Raw genomic sequence first — 18293 nt, 5'->3', positions numbered from 1 at the left:
TGACAGCCCAGGTCCTGCAACTTCACTGCAAAAAGGACTGTGCTGGGGAAGCCAAGGATAAGGATCAGGATGAGGACTAGTGCTGCCCTTCTCTCGTCACTTCATAGTATTTGTCCCCTGTGTGTTTTTTGCCCCTGGGATATTTATCACACACTTATTGCTACTTAAAAATAACCTCAAGGTGGAGACTACAAACGAGACAAAGTAGATATATAATAATAATAGAGAGAGATAAAAATGAACCAAGTTAGCAAACATGCTACTTTTTATGTTCTTTTGGGCACACAAATGGAAATACCCTACCATATATCCATGCCTTCTTGTTTTGTTTCATTTTCTTGCCTGTTTTCGTTGCAGCTGTTATGGAAGCAGGCACATGCCTATCCACTCTTCCACCTCCTCATGGAGATTGACTCTTACATGTTCTCATGTGTGAATCAGACTGCTGTACATGAAGAATTAGAGGATGAAACCCGGAGACTTTGTGATGTTAGACCCTTTCTTCCTGTCCTTAAACTAGTGACAAGGAATTGTGATCCAGGAGAAAAGTTGGATTCCAAAATAGGTGTCCTCATAGGCAAAGGTAATTGCATTTAATTTCTTTTTTTTTAAATAAGGGTAAAGTTTGTTGGTTACGAGGGTCTTTATTGGGCAGGTAAAATATATTAAAAATATATTAAAATATTTCTAAAAATTTCTCTTAAAAATTCAGTATTTCCCTTTCTCAAACAAATACTGATGTAGTTGGAAAGGATTTAAATGCTCAAGATGAAACATGAAAGTTGTTTAAAGCTACTTTCTATATTGCATTTCAGCACTATATTGTATTACTACATCATTCAAGAGAAAATTTTATTTTGATAGATGAGGAGAAAATATTTATAATTTTATTATTATTACTAAGTGAAGAAAAGCATAATCCTTGAACAGTGCTATCATGAATAGCTCAACAGTTAACTGATTACACAGAAGGAACTAGAATTATTATGATTTTACTACATATGGTGTCTGAGTTGGTTAACAATATGATTCTTTTGTTGCTCTCAATTGTGTCACTGATTTTCATCAAACAATGAAAGGTTATTTTTAAAGGTTTCACAGTAACTTATTCTTGATGTTATGTCAGAATTTTCAGCTTTTAAATCTACTCTGCTTGGTTATACAATCCAGACTGACAGGGTCGTGTGAGGTCATACCTCTTGTTTTAAAACAATGAACCATTGTTAGGTCCCTTATAAAGACTGCAGGTTTTGTTTAGATTTCAGCAATACACTGTCTGCCTATTTGTTAGAGCCCACAATGGGAGCAGTTGGTCAGTTTAACCATTCAGACAGATTCTGAGAGATTCACAGTCTGTGACTGAATATTTGGCTTATTATAGCTGCGTGTGGCCCTTCCTTCTGCAGCTCCTGCTCTGTACCTTAGCAGTGGGGAAAAAAGTGTTCCTGCCTGAGCTTCTGTACTTAGTGTTTTGTTCTAAAAAGGTGTTCAGTGCTTTGTGTGATTTGGACAATGTCCTTCCAAGTTCAGGAGAAAAGATAAACACAGTTGCAGGCCCTACATATCCTGAAGTACCAAGGAGTCACAGCTGCGTGGACTCTCCATTATAGAAACATAGAATAGTTTGGGATGGAAGGACCTTTAAAGCTCATCTCATTCCAACCCCCTGCAGTGAACAGGGACATCTTCAACTAGATCACGTTGCTCAGAGCCCCATCCAACCTGACCTTGAATGCTTCCAGGACGGGGCATCCACCACCTCTCTGGGCAAACTGTGCCAGTGTTTCACCACCCTCATTGTGAAAAATTTCTTATTTATGTATCATCTACATCTACTTTCTTTTAGTTTAAAACCATTATCCTATGTCCTGTTGCAACAGGCCCTGCTAAAAAGTTTATTGTCAGCTTTCTTATTGGCCTCCCCTTTAGGTACTGGAAGGTGCTCTAAGGTCTCCTTGGAGCCTTTTCTTCTCCAGGCTGAACAACCCCAACTCTCAGCCTGTCCTCAGCAGAGGTGGTCCAGCCCTCTGAGTATCTTTATGGCCTCCTCTGGATTCACTCCAGTAGATCCATGTCCTCCTTATGTTGGGGGCCCCACAGGTGAACACAGTACTTCTGGTGGGGTCTCACCAGAGTGGAACCTCACAGGCTGGCCATGCTGCTGGTGATGCAGCCCAGGATACCTTGGCTTTCTGGTCTGTGAGTGCAAATTGATGGCTTATGTCCAGCCTGTCACCCACCAGCACCCCCAGGTCCTTCTCAGCAGGGCTGCTCTCGGTCTGTTCATCCCCAGCCTGTGCTGATACCGGGGGGTTGCCCCATCCCAGGTGCAGCACCAGCACTTGATATCTGAACCTCAATGAGATTCCCATGGGCCCACTTCTCAAGCCTGTTCAGGTCCCTCTGGGTGGCATCCTGTCCTTAAGAGTGTCAACTGCACCCCTCAGCTTCCTGTCATCTTCAGGTCTGCAGAGGATGCCCTCCAGCCCTCTGTCTATGTCATTAATGAAGATATTAAAAAACACTGATACCAATACAGCCCCCCGAGAGACTCCACTTGTCACTGATGTCCATTGGGACTCTGAGCCATTGATTACCACCCTCTGGGTGTGACTGTCCAAAAAAGTCCTTATCCATTTAACAGTCCACTCATCAAATCCATCTCTCTCCAATTTAGAGAGGGACCGTGTCAAAGGCCTTACAGAAATCTGGAGAAGTGGCATCCATAGTCAATCCCTTGTCCACTGATGGAGTTGCTCCATCGTAGAAGGCCACTAGGCTGGTCAGGCAGGACTTGCCCTGTGAATTCTCTCTTTGCATATTTTGGAAAAGGAACCTGACTGGTCTTGGATTGGCTGAAATTTCAGTCCTGCCATTTTGATCCATTTTGATCCGAGAAGAAGATTTTCTTTTTTGACTTTTAAACACAACTAAAAAGGAAGATGTCATCTTTCTGTGGGATTAAAAAAAATATTTGCAGACACTTCTTCTGCTCTGTGGCCTTTATGATGCATTTACTGTGCTTTCTCTTCATTTGCTCTTGTGAGGAGAGACTTAAAACTTTCCAAACAGTATTAAAGTCAGGGTGAGCTTGGCTTTTCCATGTAATAGTACCTAAGAGACACATTGGTTCAGGTATATATCTTTTTGCTTGTTTGAATTCTTTCAGGTCTCCATGAGTTCGATGCCTTACAAGATCCTGAAGTGAACGACTTCCGAGCTAAAATGCGGAGGATCAGCGAGGAAAAGATTCAGTCCCTTGTGGGTCTCTCCTGGATGGACTGGTTAAAACACACTTACCCACCAGAGCAGGAACCTGTTATCCCAGAGAGCTTCCAAGATAAGCTCTACAGTGGAAATCTTGTAGTGGCTGTTCATTTTGATAACTGCCAGGTAGGAGTGGTTGTTCATCACATTTCGTGTCTGTTTTTACCCAGATCTGAGTTAGCATGGGACTGATGTAAATGAAATAGAATACTAACATTGTGGTGTTTGCTTTAAAATGCAAATTCTATCACCAGGGTCCTTGACTCTTGAAAGAAAGTGAGAATGTGAACCTACAGTTGAGAACTGAACTTCTAAAGTCAAATTACAGTTCTACTTCTCAAGGCAAAATGCACAACTTGTATATTCTATATTATTTCACATTTGTTTAAACATAAAACATGATTCAAAGTTGTCAGGACTATTTTTGGACAACTGTTACTGTGTTGCTTCAATAGCATTCAATTTTAAGCTCAGTTCATCAGGGATTGCTGGTGAATTCAACACACTTCCCTCTATGTGTGGCTCCTTGAACATCTTTGGGGTTGGTCTGCTCATTAGATTGAGCAATGCATTTAAAAAGAAAAGAATTAGTATTCCCTCTTCTCAAAATGCACACAGACAATTAAAACACTGAGACTTTTTGTTACCTTTTTGTTTTGGCTAACAAAACTATGGCTTATTTTTAAAATAAAAACCCCTTTCGTTTCCGCCAAAAAAACCTAAAATGTTTTAGCCTGACATTTTTTGATGTTGAAGTTGCTGTGATTCTGTTTGAGTCCAGCATTCCCGTTACTCCTTTTTTCACTCTCTTCTTTTGGATAACTGTGAATGATCAGCATTGGAAACCTTAAAAATCTCACAGGTGTGTAAATATATCAGGTTTTTGACCGAGGTGCTAGATACTGATTTTCTAATGATTCAGATAATTTTATTTTCAAAACTGTGTAATTTCTAGTGCTATCTTTTTAAACTTAAAAAAAAATAAATGGAAAGATCAAATCTGCCTCTGGGAACATTAACTGTAGAGGTGCATACTATATGGGGTCACCAGTAACACCAGCTGATGTTAGGTGCATAGGTGTATTATAACAAAACCTTTTGCAGTCCTCTTTGGCTTAGTGGAGACCTTGTAGTTGTCCAGTAGTGAGAGTATCTGTGTGTTTGTCAGCTTTTGATTAAGATACTGCATATATATGCATATGCTGACAGTACAGAAGCAGAGCAAAAGTTCATGCTGGTGCAGAATGTATTTGCCTGCCACTATAAAAGCTTAGGCTGCTGACATTTCAAATGTTTCAAATGCTTCTGCTGCCAGCTCTGACCTTCAGAACTGTTAACAGTTCAAATCTGAGCTGCTTTTTAGAGCAGTAAACTCTGTTCCAGACCTTACTACTTGTACTGAGCACTGGAATCACCCTAGGAGACTGTTGTGGTCTTTTAATTCTTTCAGCTGTAAGAGTGAGAAAGAGAAAATACTTTTTGTCTAGAAGGTGTGGGTGAGCTATAAGAACTCCCTGGTTATCTCTGGAGCAAGAGAGGCTGATCCTCATTTCTGTGACGTGGGTATCAAATCCTACAATTGGGAAGGAAGGCAGCTGCCAGAGAGCGCCAGCTTTCTGGGAAGAAAGTGTTATTCCTTGTCTACCCACTGCTAGGAGAAAGCCTTCACAGTGTGGCAGCTTTCTGAAAGGGGGAAGCTGTGGTGAACCATGCAGAAACTGAGAAAATACAGAATTAATTTAGCGTGACTTTAGCGTGGTTTTTCCATTAGGGCAGCTTGGCTTCTTACCAGTAAATGTCTATATAAATAAAGCACAATGCAAAAGAATGTAAGCCAGACAATACTTCACATTTGTTAATAACTGGGTTTAGGATGCTTACATCTTCAGAATTGTGTGTAAATAAAAAATAATAATTAAAAAAAAAATCAAAAATACACCAAACCCTCAGAATTCCCTGAATCAACAAGCCTGTGCAGAGCATAATGTGATAGATTAAGGGAAATGAAAGATTTCACAGATCTTTTACATTAGGAACTTGAAATGAATATAAAATTTTTTTTTTACTTACAAAGGAAAGTAATTTCTTCCCTAATCTTTTTAGGGCACGTTGAAATTAGAGTTACTTTGGAAATATACAAATAACCTCTAAAGGTTTGATTAAAAAAATTCTTATAAAATGCAGAGTCTTTGCATGTTGTATTCAGAGTGCTACAGGTGTTGACTGCTACTCCTCTTTTCTGCTCTCCTCCTGGTTTGATGGTGGTTTTGTACATTAATCACATTAACAGTTTCTTCTGCTTTATAACTTGAAGTTTTCTTTTCCTTCTGAGTACAATGATACTTAGAAAGAGGATAAATTGCTAGTGGCCAGAAGGAAGAAAAATTAGCACATCTAGTACTGCTAAATACCTTGGAATGTGTGCATGATTTATGGTTCCCTCAGTCACATTCCAAAAACAAGCTGCTGGATCAGTACACTGCTCTAAAAGTCTTTAAATCACTGTTGAATCAAAAAGATAAAGGTCTGTGTTCTTAAAAGTACTTCTGATAATATAAAAGTTTGGGATCTGACGTTTTGCAGCTTTTAGGGTGATTATTATTGTGATCGCCCTAAAGATATAGACATTATCTGTTAAACAGACTGGTTTTAGCAGTTATTATTTCTGCTCTATTTTATTATGTATGCTACAATTTAAGCCTTGTACATCTGACTATGACAAGTTTGACATTCAGTATTCCTGCTTGTGTTTTGTTAGGATGTATTTAGTTTCCAGGTGTCTCCTAACATGAATCCCATCAAGCTGAACGAGCTGGCAATCCGAAAACGTTTGACTATCCATGGAAAAGAAGATGAGGAAGTTGATCCTGCTGACTATGTGCTGCAAGTTAGTGGAAGGCTAGAATATGTTTTTGGTGATCACCCGTTAATTCAGTTCCAGGTACATGAAATTTTTTGGAACTCGGTGTAACAATTCTCTGCTGCCTTGGCCAAAGGTGCTCCCTGTCCCCTTGGATGGTCGGCTGTGCTGAACAGTAACACCTTGTCTCTTCATGTCTGCAGCCCTCTCCAGTTGTAAAATACGTGTGCACCCTTCCCTTTGTATCTTTGTAATGAATTATTTGTTTCTTTGATTTCAAAGTTGCTGTAGAAACACTCTGCTAGCTGGTAACAACTGTTTTCCGTGGGCTTTTAGTACATCCGCAACTGTGTGATGAACAGGACTCTCCCTCAGCTGACTCTGGTTGAGTGTTGCACCATCAAGAAGATGTGTGAGCAGGAGATGATTGCCATAGAAGCTGCCATAAACCGAAAATCATCCACCCTTCCTCTTCCTCTGCCACCAAAAAAAACAAGAGCAACAACTGTAAGTTCACGTGGGGAATGTCTAAGACCCGAAAGGAACCCAGGAAATATAAATCCTGGGATTTGTGCTGTGGCTGCTGTTTGCCAGTGTAGGTCACCTGGGTGTACTCAGAGCCGCCTGTTGCTTGTGAGATTTACCTCAGAAATAGCAGACCTTGAGGCTGCTTGGAAATTTCTTACCTTCCCTCACCTCATCCATCCTCCTTCTCCTGTTCCACCATCCATTCCCCCCCTTCCCATTGCTATCGATTGTACTTTAAATCACAACCCGGGGGAGTGGGTAATAATCTGTTACCAACAGCTGGAGAAGTTGTTGCAGAGAACCTGGGTTCTCCAGCTTTGTTGGAGCTCCACTGGCTTGGGCAGCAGTGCTCTGGGATCTCTGTATTAGCCCAGATATCATATGTGATGCTGCCACTGCAGTGATGGTGATTTTTGCCACAATAGGCATCTAACTTTCTTATAATCTGGTGCTTCCTTTATTACTGAACTTTTGGCCTCACAGCACAGTTATATTTTATGTGCTGTCACTCTAAGAAATGTGGACAGATCTTTGCTCTGTTACACACTCTGTAGTTATTCAGAATGAACAATAAATTTGAAGGGTTATTCTGAATTGTCAGAAGTAGTACGTGATGTATGTTCTCCTCCCCAACCCCCTTTCAGCTGAGTTTTTACTTTGTCTCCTTGTAGTTACTGCTGACCAACTTATCCATTAAGATTTCAAATCTGTATTTTTAAAAGTGCATTTGTGTTTGTATTTACGACTTGCTTAAAATGTGTAGCTTATAAAATAAGTCTCAATGTTACACTGATGAAGAATGAATTTGTCTTTGTTTCCCTTCTCAGAGTGTATGGGATATTTCCAACCCTTTCAAGATTATTCTGTTAAAGGGTAATAAACTAAATACAGAAGAAAATGCCAAAGTAAGTAACTACATCTAGTATCAGAAGACATTCTGTTCATCACTTTAATGATTTTCAATGTTAAATGAACTCAAAATCATACAGGTTTCAATTCAGCAAAAGTATAGGCATTTTTAGTTATTCCCAATGACCTTGGTAGCATTTGTTAAAAATCCAGCTTTAATGTTAAAGTATTCCTTTATTGTCTGAAGTTCGATATGTGCATTACAACATTGCAATAATTGTGACAGAATGACATGAATGTTTACACAGTACTTAATTTTTTAAAAGATGGTATCTGTAAAGTACTGATATTGATGTGAAATAGGCTTATTTAAAATAGACTGTTGTAAACACCTGACACAGATTAAATATTAGATGTTTTTCAGCGGGACATGAGGGGGTTTGTAGTCCTAAATATCTGTGTCTAAACATGGACTGTATGCTTCTATACAATCTGTCTTTTATTTTCTAAACATGAGGAACACAAAGAAAGAAAGCTGTAATACCACTTCCTGTAAAAATGTACATGACTGGGCTACTGACTGTTGTACAGACCACAAGTTAACACATGGGAATTTATTGCAAAACTACTTTAAGGCCTTACAAGACCAATTCCTGTGAGATAGAACAACATTAGTTTCCTTTGTTTTGTTTAGCAATCAATAGATCGTATAACCAGTCATGTAGAGAAGGAAGAGATCCAATTAGCCACTGGTATTTGCTGTTCTGATGCTTTATTCAGGATACTTGGTGCATTTGTTTCATTCAAAGCTATTGTTACAACCTCCTTGTAAATTAGCAATCCTACATTTTACTACATAGCAAAATGAACCATAATTAAATTTTACTTCCTGAGACACTGTGATTGTGGAAATGCATCCCTGCAAAACTAGATGTTTCCCTCTTCTCTGTCTAAACCATTATTTAGTTAGTTCTAATATTTTCTTATCTCTGCATTCTGCAAATTCTCAAGTTTTTAAAAGAAAAGAAAGGGAAAAAAGAAGGTGGATTCTGGAATCAATATAGCTATTAGGTTTTTCTAGGTGTATTATCCATGCTTTACAAAGTGAGTTTTGGTTAATTTGAATATGTTTTTAGAGGAAAAACAAAATACTTTGATTATAAGAAACAGGAAAAGTTGTCAATTCTTTTGTATTAGCGCCTGTGGGCACCATCTAAATATTATTTAGTGTTTTGAATGCTTTTTAGTATTGAAAACTTAGAAGTGCTGTGCTTACCCAAGAACAAGAATGCACAGAGCAGCCCTGCAAACTTGTGCATGTTTCCCTGTGTTGTCTGTCTACACTGTTATGAAATTGTCACTACTGAGAACTCATTTGTTTTCTAGTCCTGATTCTAAGGCTGTTTAATTCACTGCCATTGTTCATTTACGCCCACTGTGCTTTGGATCAAGCCAATATTCATCCCTTTTTGCTGAATCCACCACCAAGGTTCACAAATGCAGTGTTTGTGGTGGGAAACAAAACATTTGTCAGATGGGTAGCACTGCAATAATGTGAGCTGGGTTGGGTGTGTTCACCTAGAGCACAAGTGACCTCTTTCATCTGTCTAACACCCCGTTATCCAAGTGCATGACATTTGAAATTGCTTGTCTTTTTGTGTTGCTCTTTGACTGCACCATTGGTACACACAGTGTCATTAGTAAAAGGGAAGTGTCAGAACGCAAAGAAAAAAATCTGGACCCAAGCTTTTATATTAACTGGATTAGAAATTGTAGAATTAGAAAGGTGAATTAATTTTTTTTTTAATCCAAAACCTGTATCAAATTGGAAACATCTGTCTTTCCCTTGCGGTGCTCAGAAATAAGCTGATAGCTTAAAGGAAATGTTGGGAAGGTTGCTTAGGAGCTTAGGGAACCTGAGACAGCAGATCACTTTCACACATTTAACTGTAACATCGAGAACTTCTCTTAGGTGTTGACCAAAGGATTACACTTGTGGGTTTCTATCTCATATTGGTATTTTTGGAAGGCCACCTGAAAGAAGTTGGCATATTTCACTCTGCAGTTTTCTGTGTACATATGTTATTAAACAGAAATGCATTGACCTGTAATGTGTTTCATTTCAGTGCCAATAGCTCCAGCTTCTTTATCTATTTGTTCTTCTGCCTTCCTGATCCTTATTTTCATCCTTCAAGCTACCTGGTTTTGTTGGGTTTTGAGTGCTAAAGGCGAAACAATTCCTGGAAATCATGTGCATTGTCATTATTATTATTACAGGTGATTTCTGATGCTGGAGTCATCAGTGTTCCCTCTGTAGATTTTTATAAACAGTTTAAGTAAAAAATTATTTCTTTTTAAGCTGGAAAAACCCCCAAGCTTTTCTCATTTTGAAGCACAAATTGGTTCTACCTGGAGACTTGAATTTGTATTCAGGAAATTAATCTTAAATTTTTCATTCTGTTTAGTTGTTTGTTGAAATTCATATATGTACGTTCTGTATAATATTGTATGGAGAATTCTGTGGGTTCTGTGACAAGCTTAATATTTTTTGTTTCTTTATGGCAGGTTCATGTTAGGGCTGGTCTTTTCCATGGTACAGAGCTCCTTTGTAAAACTACTGTAAGCACAGAAATATCTGGGAGAAGTGACCACGTTTGGAATGAAGAGCTGGAGTTTGAAATCAATGTATGTGATCTGCCAAGGATGGCAAGGCTCTGCTTTGCAGTTTATGCTGTGATGGATAAGATGAAAACTAAAAAGTCCACTAAGGCAATGAATCCTTCCAAATACCAAACAATTAGGAAAGCAGGAAAAGTGGTAATTATTTTTTTTTTATTTTATTTTTATTTTTATTTTAATTTTTTTTTTCTCTGAGCTATATTGAAATGAACATTCAGAAAGTTTTCCTTGTCCTCACTTAAGTGTTCAGGAATGCAAAATGAAAATAAAAAGTTAAAAAGAGCCCATGTATTAAGAAGTGCACATCTTGGTATGAAAAAGCTTTTGATACTTCTCAGACACTGAAAAAGGCATAAAAATGTCAGTTGTAAGTCAGTTGTCACATAGCTGTTTAAAGAGTTGTATTTTAAAAGGTCAGTTTTATTCTGAGCTGTAGATGAGTTTTGATTGGGAAAAGATGAAACAAATTAGCATTAGGCTTACAGTCAGGGAAAGGCTCACATTCAGGGAAATGGGTATTTTTACACTGCCCTTAAAATTAAGTCCTTGTTGTCCTCAGTGGCACTGGAGTACATGCTGAAAGCTAAGCATGTGATCAACTGCTTTTCCAAAAGATATCACTATTTGAAAAAAAAAAATAAAGAGCCACCCTCTCAATTTTATTTATATTGTAGTGCTTGCTTTGTAATAATATTTGCTGGTGTCTGAGTTTCCATGTAAAAATAATTTCCTTTAACAGCATTATCCTGTAGCCTGGGTAAATACCATGGTGTTTGATTATAAAGGACACTTGAAGAATGGAGAACTGGTACTGCACAGCTGGTCATCATTTCCTGGTAAAGTCTAAGTTTTAAGATTTGGGCTTTAAGTACTGGAGAATGTAGTATCAAGCAGTAGAATATTTACTGTATGCATGTCCCATTCCCCTATAATAGTGTCTTTACTGCTTGTATTTTTTTATATGGAAAAATACATAGCATCTTAGTCTCTTTCTTGCAAGTATTGTTTATCAGGAAAAGAGGAAGAGCAAGAGTCTGCTTGGAAGTAGTATTCTAAAAGTTTTGTCTGTTATGGAAGGAAAACCACATAAAAATACATGCATGTTTATATCTAGTGTTACTTGTTTTTAAGGAGCAGTTTAGGTTTCATTTGGTTCCCTCTGCTGTGCATCCTAAACTAAATAGATAAATTATAGTGTATGTAGCAATATTTGCATCAGCAAAACCTGTGTGTTAGAATTTTGTCTTCTTCCCTGATACTCAACTTGATTAGTGAGTGTCTGAAACCTCCATGTCACTCTTCATTCCATGCCAAGAAACCCTGTATCAGCTTCGCTGTAGTGCTGAAAGAAAACTGGCTTAAAACTCTTCCTCAATGCTATTTAATAGAGGCAGTGTGTGTCCTGGTTTGCAGAAGCTGCAGATCTTCCCGGGATTTGTTTCACTATAGGGATATCTCAGCTTTCCTTGACTGTGATGGAAGAGAAAACCAGTTTCTCATTGGGTGATAATGGAACATTTGGGAATGTAGGAGGTAGTTTATGCTGGAAATGCAGAGCACTATACTAAAAGTGTTGTGCTGCAGAACATGCTTCTGTCTGTTGTACCCGTTAAGAGACTTCTTACTGCATCCTTGCCGTTCAGAGGTTTCAAATTTTAATTCATGCCTGGCCTGTAATATCAATTGTTTGGTCAATGTTTCAGATGAACTTGAAGAAATGTTGAATCCCATGGGAACCGTCCAGACTAACCCTTACACTGAAAATGCAACAGCTTTGCACATTAGATTTCAGGAATATTCCAAACAGCCTATTAATTACCCTCCCTTTGATAAGGTAAGCTATGACCTTTCATGATAAGTCATGAAAGTTTGTATAAATAACTGTTACTTCTTTCCTTTCAACACTGCCTTTTCCAGTGAATTCCCCTCTTCCTGCCCTTTAGTCAACACACTGCAGTTTTTTAGACTTGCACTCTGTGAGTGGCACTGCTCTGACTTCAGGGTCTATTTTGAAGTTTATACTCTTAAAAGTGGTCTTTACATAGTCTTTTGAGGGTCAAAAGCATAATCAGTTTCCCGTATGTATGATTTAACAAAAAGCTAAGTTTATCTGCTAACCTTCAAACTGTGTTTGCCTGTGATCTGTAAAGATCTGTTCTTTCTTTGTACAGATGTGTGTTACCCACTCCTTGGGACACTGCTTTATGAGCTCAAGTCCTCTAAAGGATAAATAGACTCTTAATACTGTGTGAAAAGGGACTTCTGAAGGTCTGCTCTTGAACTAAATCCACTGAAGTTGCCCTGCAGTTTCCCACAGATGTGAATATCTGTCTAGAAAGGAAGTGTATATTTGGAATGCATATGGTACTTCTCTGAAGGGTGAATGCTAGATAGAAAGTTGTTCACAAACTAGCAAATAAAGTTAAGGCAAAGTAATAAAATAAGTCTAAAACCAGACAGCTAATGATGCTCTATAAAAACAACGTTTGACTTATACATATACATTAGTCTGAATTTTGGTTTTGGGAAAGTCAGTAACCACTTAGAGAAAAAGGCTTTTTGCACCTTTTGGGGGGCATGAACAAAAAGACTGAAACCACCAAACTCAATCAGCTTGATCAAAGGGGGATTTGGGGTTTAAGGCTCATCAAAATGAAATCAAGTAACAAGAAAGCTTTTTTTGTTTTGATTTTGAGTTGATTTTCCCCCCCCCGTCCTTGTCAGTACTTCTTTTATGAAAACAGCATTGGAAATGCAGTGAGAACTAAACCAGTGCTGACTAATTGCTGCCTTATTTAATGGCTGACCAGTTGACTCTTCATAGTGGACATATTTTAGTCAGCTTTGATATTGGTTTATTTGTAGTACTTTAAGTTTTTTGCTCATTACACTATATGTATTTAATTTCTAAAGAGAAAAAAACCTGCTTTGATGTGCATATTACAGAGAGGTTAGATAAAAGTGTATTTCTTTAGTAATCACATATAGTGAGATAGTCAGTGTAGTGATGTTAAGATGATGTCTAAGGGGCTTCCCCATCCCATGCAACTCAACTTCAGGTGAAGGTTCTGTTGAATCAGGAGTAACATTGTAGCTTCTTGGATTATATCAGCCAAGAGTCTGTTTCTCAAAATGGTCTTAGCTGAGACCTGCTTGCTGCTTCTAATTTTCCCAGTGTTATTGCTTGGTTTTGCCAAGAAGATGGAGAGTTGGGTGCCACATGTTTATTCTAGGAAACATAATGTGCAAAACTAGATGAAACTGTTCAGTCATGTCATCAACCTGCCTGCACAGCGAGTTTGGGGCTGAGGGAGCAGAAGTGCCTGGACCATTGATAAGAAACTGTTGTGTGAGGCAAGAGCTGGTTAATGACCAGTGCTGCTGGCACACTTGGGGTTCACTTGAACAAAGCTGGACTTGCAAAGACTTTCAAAGTTTATTTGCAGACTGGGAAGCGTGGGGGGGCAAGCATCAAACACAGAATTAGGACATTGTGGTTTTGTTTATGCGTGTTTTCACACATAGTATGTAAACAAGCTTTGTGGCTGAGTAGCAGATGTAATACATGATATTAATAAGAGGTTCATACAGAGAAAGAAGAAATAAAACAAGTTAGTATACCTTTTTAAGGGTTTTAGCTGCTGGGTATTTATGCTCTGATTATTGTAGTCTTTTGTTGTTTCTCACATTGCCTGAGTGAAGATAGCACAAGTCTTGCTGAACCTGTGTCTGGGGATGCTGTTGTAATCCTGGGTGATGGGAGAGGCAGAGCTCTGAGGGAAAGGAGATGGTGTGATTCTTTAGACATTTTTCTTAACTGAGATTTCTTTTTATGATTCATTCCTCAACGCAGCAGCATCTGACAGCTGTAGACAGACATACCTACAGTTAGGTTAGACAGCCAACTGGACCAGTTCACCTGGTCTAATTGGCTCAGGCAGTCACCATCCTAACACCTGTCCAGGGTTGCAGGAGTGTGCAGAACACTGTTTGAAGAACTGTATTTACAGCTACACTTAATTATCATCGTGGTTTATTACATGAACCAGATAGAATGTTCAAAAGGCCAAAAACATTAAAAAGAGAAACTCAGAGCTGAGCTTTTGGGGAAATGTTGCTTTGCTGTTAACAAAGGTAGCAGTCCTTGTTCTGAGGGTTGCTGTGTAATAGCTGGTGCTGAGAGTTTGTGGGTGGAATATTCGCTGTATTGTTACATGAGTTCTTGTTGGAAGATGGTTTGTCCTGGTGTTACGTGGGGGAAGACCTCAGTTATGGGGGGGAAGTACCTGGAAACACTAACTGAGATCATGTGGGCAATCTGAGAGGATGGTGAAGGGACTGAGTCTGTGAACTCATACTGGAATGGAGATCTAGAAGTATGGATCTGGGGGTGTGGAAACAGTGCCCTTGAAAACAGCAGAAGTAGAGATGAGAAAGCAAAGGGTAATTTAGAGCTGAGGAATTGGTTTGCTGCACTGAAAAATGAGGAAATGCAAACAGAAATGGAAAACAAGGTGCCATCAGAAAGACTGTTTAGCTCAGTAGTGCTGAAGAAGAAAAAAACAGAGGTAATCATGAGCACTGCTATTCCTGATCTCCCTAGTCCTGCAGATTAGAAAAGGAGCACACCATATTGTACCACTGTATATACAAAAGAATAGTGTTGAAACTATATAAAAGATAGCAAAGTTTCCTTATCTACTTCATTTCCATAATGTTTATTCTTTCAATGCAATCAGATTTGGGTTTAAATCTAATGTATTTAAAAACAACTTTTTGCAGATACTTGAAAAGGCAGCTGAGATTGCAAGAAACAGTGACAATGCTGCAATGGCGGTGAGCATCACCTAAAGACTATTTTAAAATTAATTTTCTGGGTTTTTTTGGCTCTGGAAATAAAGAAGTCTACAGCTTAAATAAGAGTTTACTGGCTCTGTTTTTGTATATAATTCACTTGATGAACTGCCTTAAAATTCATGTATATATCTGCTTTTTCCAATATATTTTGGACTTGGCTATATTTTGTTAAAAAGCTTTGCATACTCTATGGGTTTGGAACACAGCTAAGATTTACATTAGATGTGGAAAACAAGTTAAGATTAGAAGATAAAAATATGTGTTTGTCTACTTGGCAAATATACTTTCTTTTGGTTATTATTGGAAAAGTGGGTTTTGGGGTTTTTTTTGCTTTTAATTAAAAGAAATATATATACATGTATCTATTAAATTTCATCATTTGAAAAACAAAAGAAGAAATATGCATCCTAATGAAAATTCTCCATGTTGGAGTTGGAAAACAGAAATATTGCCATCTAGTGTCATTAACTCTAAAGTTTAGTTGCTTTTTTAGAAACTGCTGCACACTGAATTTGAAATCTGTTAGTTGCAGTGCTTACAGCTTAAGAAATCTGAACAAAAGACACATTAGTCACTCCCCTGTGTTCCATGAGTTTTATCTGATGTTCCTCCTGCTGTGAGATTGCTGATATTTGAGCTAAAGTATAAGACTCTTACTGAATTTATCACGACATTGTACCTTTCTCATTTTCTAGGGTCGAGGTGGTAAGAAGTTTTATGTTGTGCTAAAAGAAATAATGGAAAGAGATCCTTTATCTCAGCTTTGTGAAAATGAAATGGATCTCATTTGGACTTTGCGATATGACTGTCGTGAAAATTTCCCACAATCATTGCCCAAACTGCTGCTCTCTTTAAAATGGAACAAACTTGAAGATGTTGCTCAGGTAAGGGAAAAGACAACGATGGTGGGGGAAATGCTGGAGTCAAATCATGGTGTCAAAGGCCTTGCTGAAGTCCAGATAGACCATATTCACAGCCTTCCCCTCATCCACCAGGCAGGTCACCTGATCATAAAAGGAGATCAGGCTGGTCAGACAGGACCTGCCCCTCCTAAACCCGTGCTGGCTGGGTCTGATCCCTTGTCCATCCTGTAGGTGCTGTGTGACTGCACTGAGGATGATCTGCTCCATAACCCTGCCAGGCACTGAGATCAGGCTGACGGGTCTGCAGTTTCCCGAGTCCTCTTTCCGGCCCTTTTTGTGGATTGGTGTGACATTTGCCAACTTCCAATCATCTGGGACCTCCCCAGTGAGCCAGGACCGTTGGTAGATGATGGAGAGCGGCTTGGTGAGCTCTTCCACCAGCTCCCCCATCACCCTTGGGTGGATCCCATCTGTTCCCTCCTGGATTACAGGGGGGCTGTTCAGCTTCTTATCTCTGTCTACAAGCTCCACAGGCCAGTTGTCCTGAGGACAATTGTCTTACTGTTGAAAACTGAGGCAAAGAAGCTGTTAAGTACCTCAGCCTTTTCCTCATCTTTGGTGACTGTGTTCCCCCCCAAGCCCAACAAAGAATAGAGGTTTTCCTTGCCCCTCCTTTTGCTATTGACATATTTGTAGAAGCACTTCTTGTTATCCCTGACAGAAGTGGCTCGATTGAATTCAAATTGTGCCTTTGTCTCTAATTTTCTTTCTACATGACCTAACTATATTCCTAAACTCTTCCTGAGTAGCCAGCCCTTTTTTCCATAGTTGGTGAGCTCTCTTTTTTCCCCAAATTTCCTTCAAAATCTCCCCATTCAGCCAGACCAGTGGTCTTCCCTGCCGGCTCACCTTTCGGCGCACTGGGACAGCTCCCCTGTGTTCAAGACTTCCTTCTTGAAGCATGTCCATCCCTCCTGGACCCCTTTGTTTTCAAGGGCTTTTTCCCAAGGTACCCTCTGAACCAGTCTTCTGAGTAGTCCTCTGGGAAAAGCACGGCAATTATTTCTACAGACTAATTTTAAAATCTTGTGCCCACTTTGATCTTAAATGCAAGGAATTTCACAGACTCACAGTGTTGCTTAGGTTGAAAGGAACCTTCTGAGATGACCTAGTGCAGCCCCCTGTGCTCAAGCACAGTCACCTGAGCAGGACTGTGCCCAGCTGCATTTGGAGTATCTTCACCCATGGAGCCTCCACAGTCTCTCTGGGCAACCTGTTCCAATGTGTGACCATTGGAATATCTTTTGTAAGGCTATTAAATATTTTTAAAAAAAGCTTATCAGTCATGATCTGAAACAAAACTTCTTATAAAAATTACTAAACTGCTCAAATACTGTAAAAATCCACATCTCACCTGGGTAATTAAACCTCATTTGGGCAGACAGGTGATTTTCAAAGAAATATGATCCGCACCAGTGGTACAAAACATATAATTCTCATCATGTGGCTGTTTGACCAAAAAGGGTCTCCTTAAAGTGACTGTCAGTAACCAAGGGCATGAAGGCTGGTGCTGTGATTCAAGATGCATTTTCAGTAAAATCACTTGTTTGCTGTACAGATGTGCACAATTATTTCACTACACTTTAAAGAAGTTGCTGTAGCTGCCTTTTGCTGTATTTACCCAAATAGAACCCAACTCCTGTGACACTTTTTGGGAATAGGTTGAACTTTAACCTTTAATAGGAAAAATTATATGAGCTTATAGTAAGACCACTCCTGCTTGATAGACTGATTTTTAAAAAGTAATAAAATAACATATTCCTGGATTGGTATTGAAACTTTTTAGTCTGATTGTGTACAGAGTACAGAGCAGTTTGGCCAAACTGCAAGTCTGGCCAGAGTAACCAACGCAGCACTCGCTCCAGGGGGTGAACCCAGATGTTGTTTTGGTCACCTGCTTATCCTGACAGAATTCATATTTAAATAACACTCAACTTTCTTGCAGACCATTACACTGTGATAATATTTATCTCTTTCCATGAATCTCATTTTTTTAAATTTGAAACGAATTTTTTTCATTTTTTTATAACTTTAGAGCTAAAAAGCATTTTCTGTGAAGGATTATGATTGATAGTATAGATTTCTATTGTGCCTTAGTATTCTGACCTTCACCTGTTACAAGCTCGGTGCTCTGGGAAGAAAAGGAAGCCGCTCCATGAAAATATCTTCTATCTATTTCTGTAATTTTTGTGATTATCTAGTCAGTCAGAATCTTAGCTCGCCTCCAGCATGGAGCTTATCTTCTGTTACATCCTTTCTACCACATAGATGTATATGTTGTGTGAACTCCTAAAAATAAATGGAATTTCATCCTAGCTAATTGTCTGTGC

General features: G+C 38.9%; 1 protein-coding gene across 5 annotated transcripts in view; it reads left to right on the top strand.

The window, feature by feature from the left end:
* Window positions 1-18293, top strand: part of PIK3CB (phosphatidylinositol-4,5-bisphosphate 3-kinase catalytic subunit beta) — an 83918-nt gene that overhangs the window by 36210 nt on the left and 29415 nt on the right. For 4 of the 5 annotated variants that reach the window (XM_027729327.2, XM_027729324.2, XM_039378765.1 and 1 more), the window contains 10 exons: window positions 358-583; window positions 3170-3393; window positions 6026-6208; window positions 6464-6634; window positions 7483-7560; window positions 10070-10321; window positions 10923-11019; window positions 11887-12017; window positions 14966-15019; window positions 15736-15924. In XM_027729327.2, coding sequence (XP_027585128.1) covers window positions 358-583; window positions 3170-3393; window positions 6026-6208; window positions 6464-6634; window positions 7483-7560; window positions 10070-10321; window positions 10923-11019; window positions 11887-12017; window positions 14966-15019; window positions 15736-15924 — 1605 coding nt within the window. The remainder of the gene's footprint in view (window positions 1-357; window positions 584-3169; window positions 3394-6025; window positions 6209-6463; window positions 6635-7482; window positions 7561-10069; window positions 10322-10922; window positions 11020-11886; window positions 12018-14965; window positions 15020-15735; window positions 15925-18293) is intronic. The other variant, XM_039378767.1, reaches the window with a different exon arrangement.

The sequence above is a fragment of the Pipra filicauda genome, unplaced genomic scaffold (genome assembly GCF_003945595.2).
Source record: "Pipra filicauda isolate LSUMZ 115617 unplaced genomic scaffold, ASM394559v2 scaffold146_size1912638_pilon, whole genome shotgun sequence".
NCBI lineage: Eukaryota > Metazoa > Chordata > Aves > Passeriformes > Pipridae > Pipra > Pipra filicauda.
Note: the sequence above shows the minus strand (reverse complement) of the source record. Positions and strands in the feature narration are given on the sequence as shown.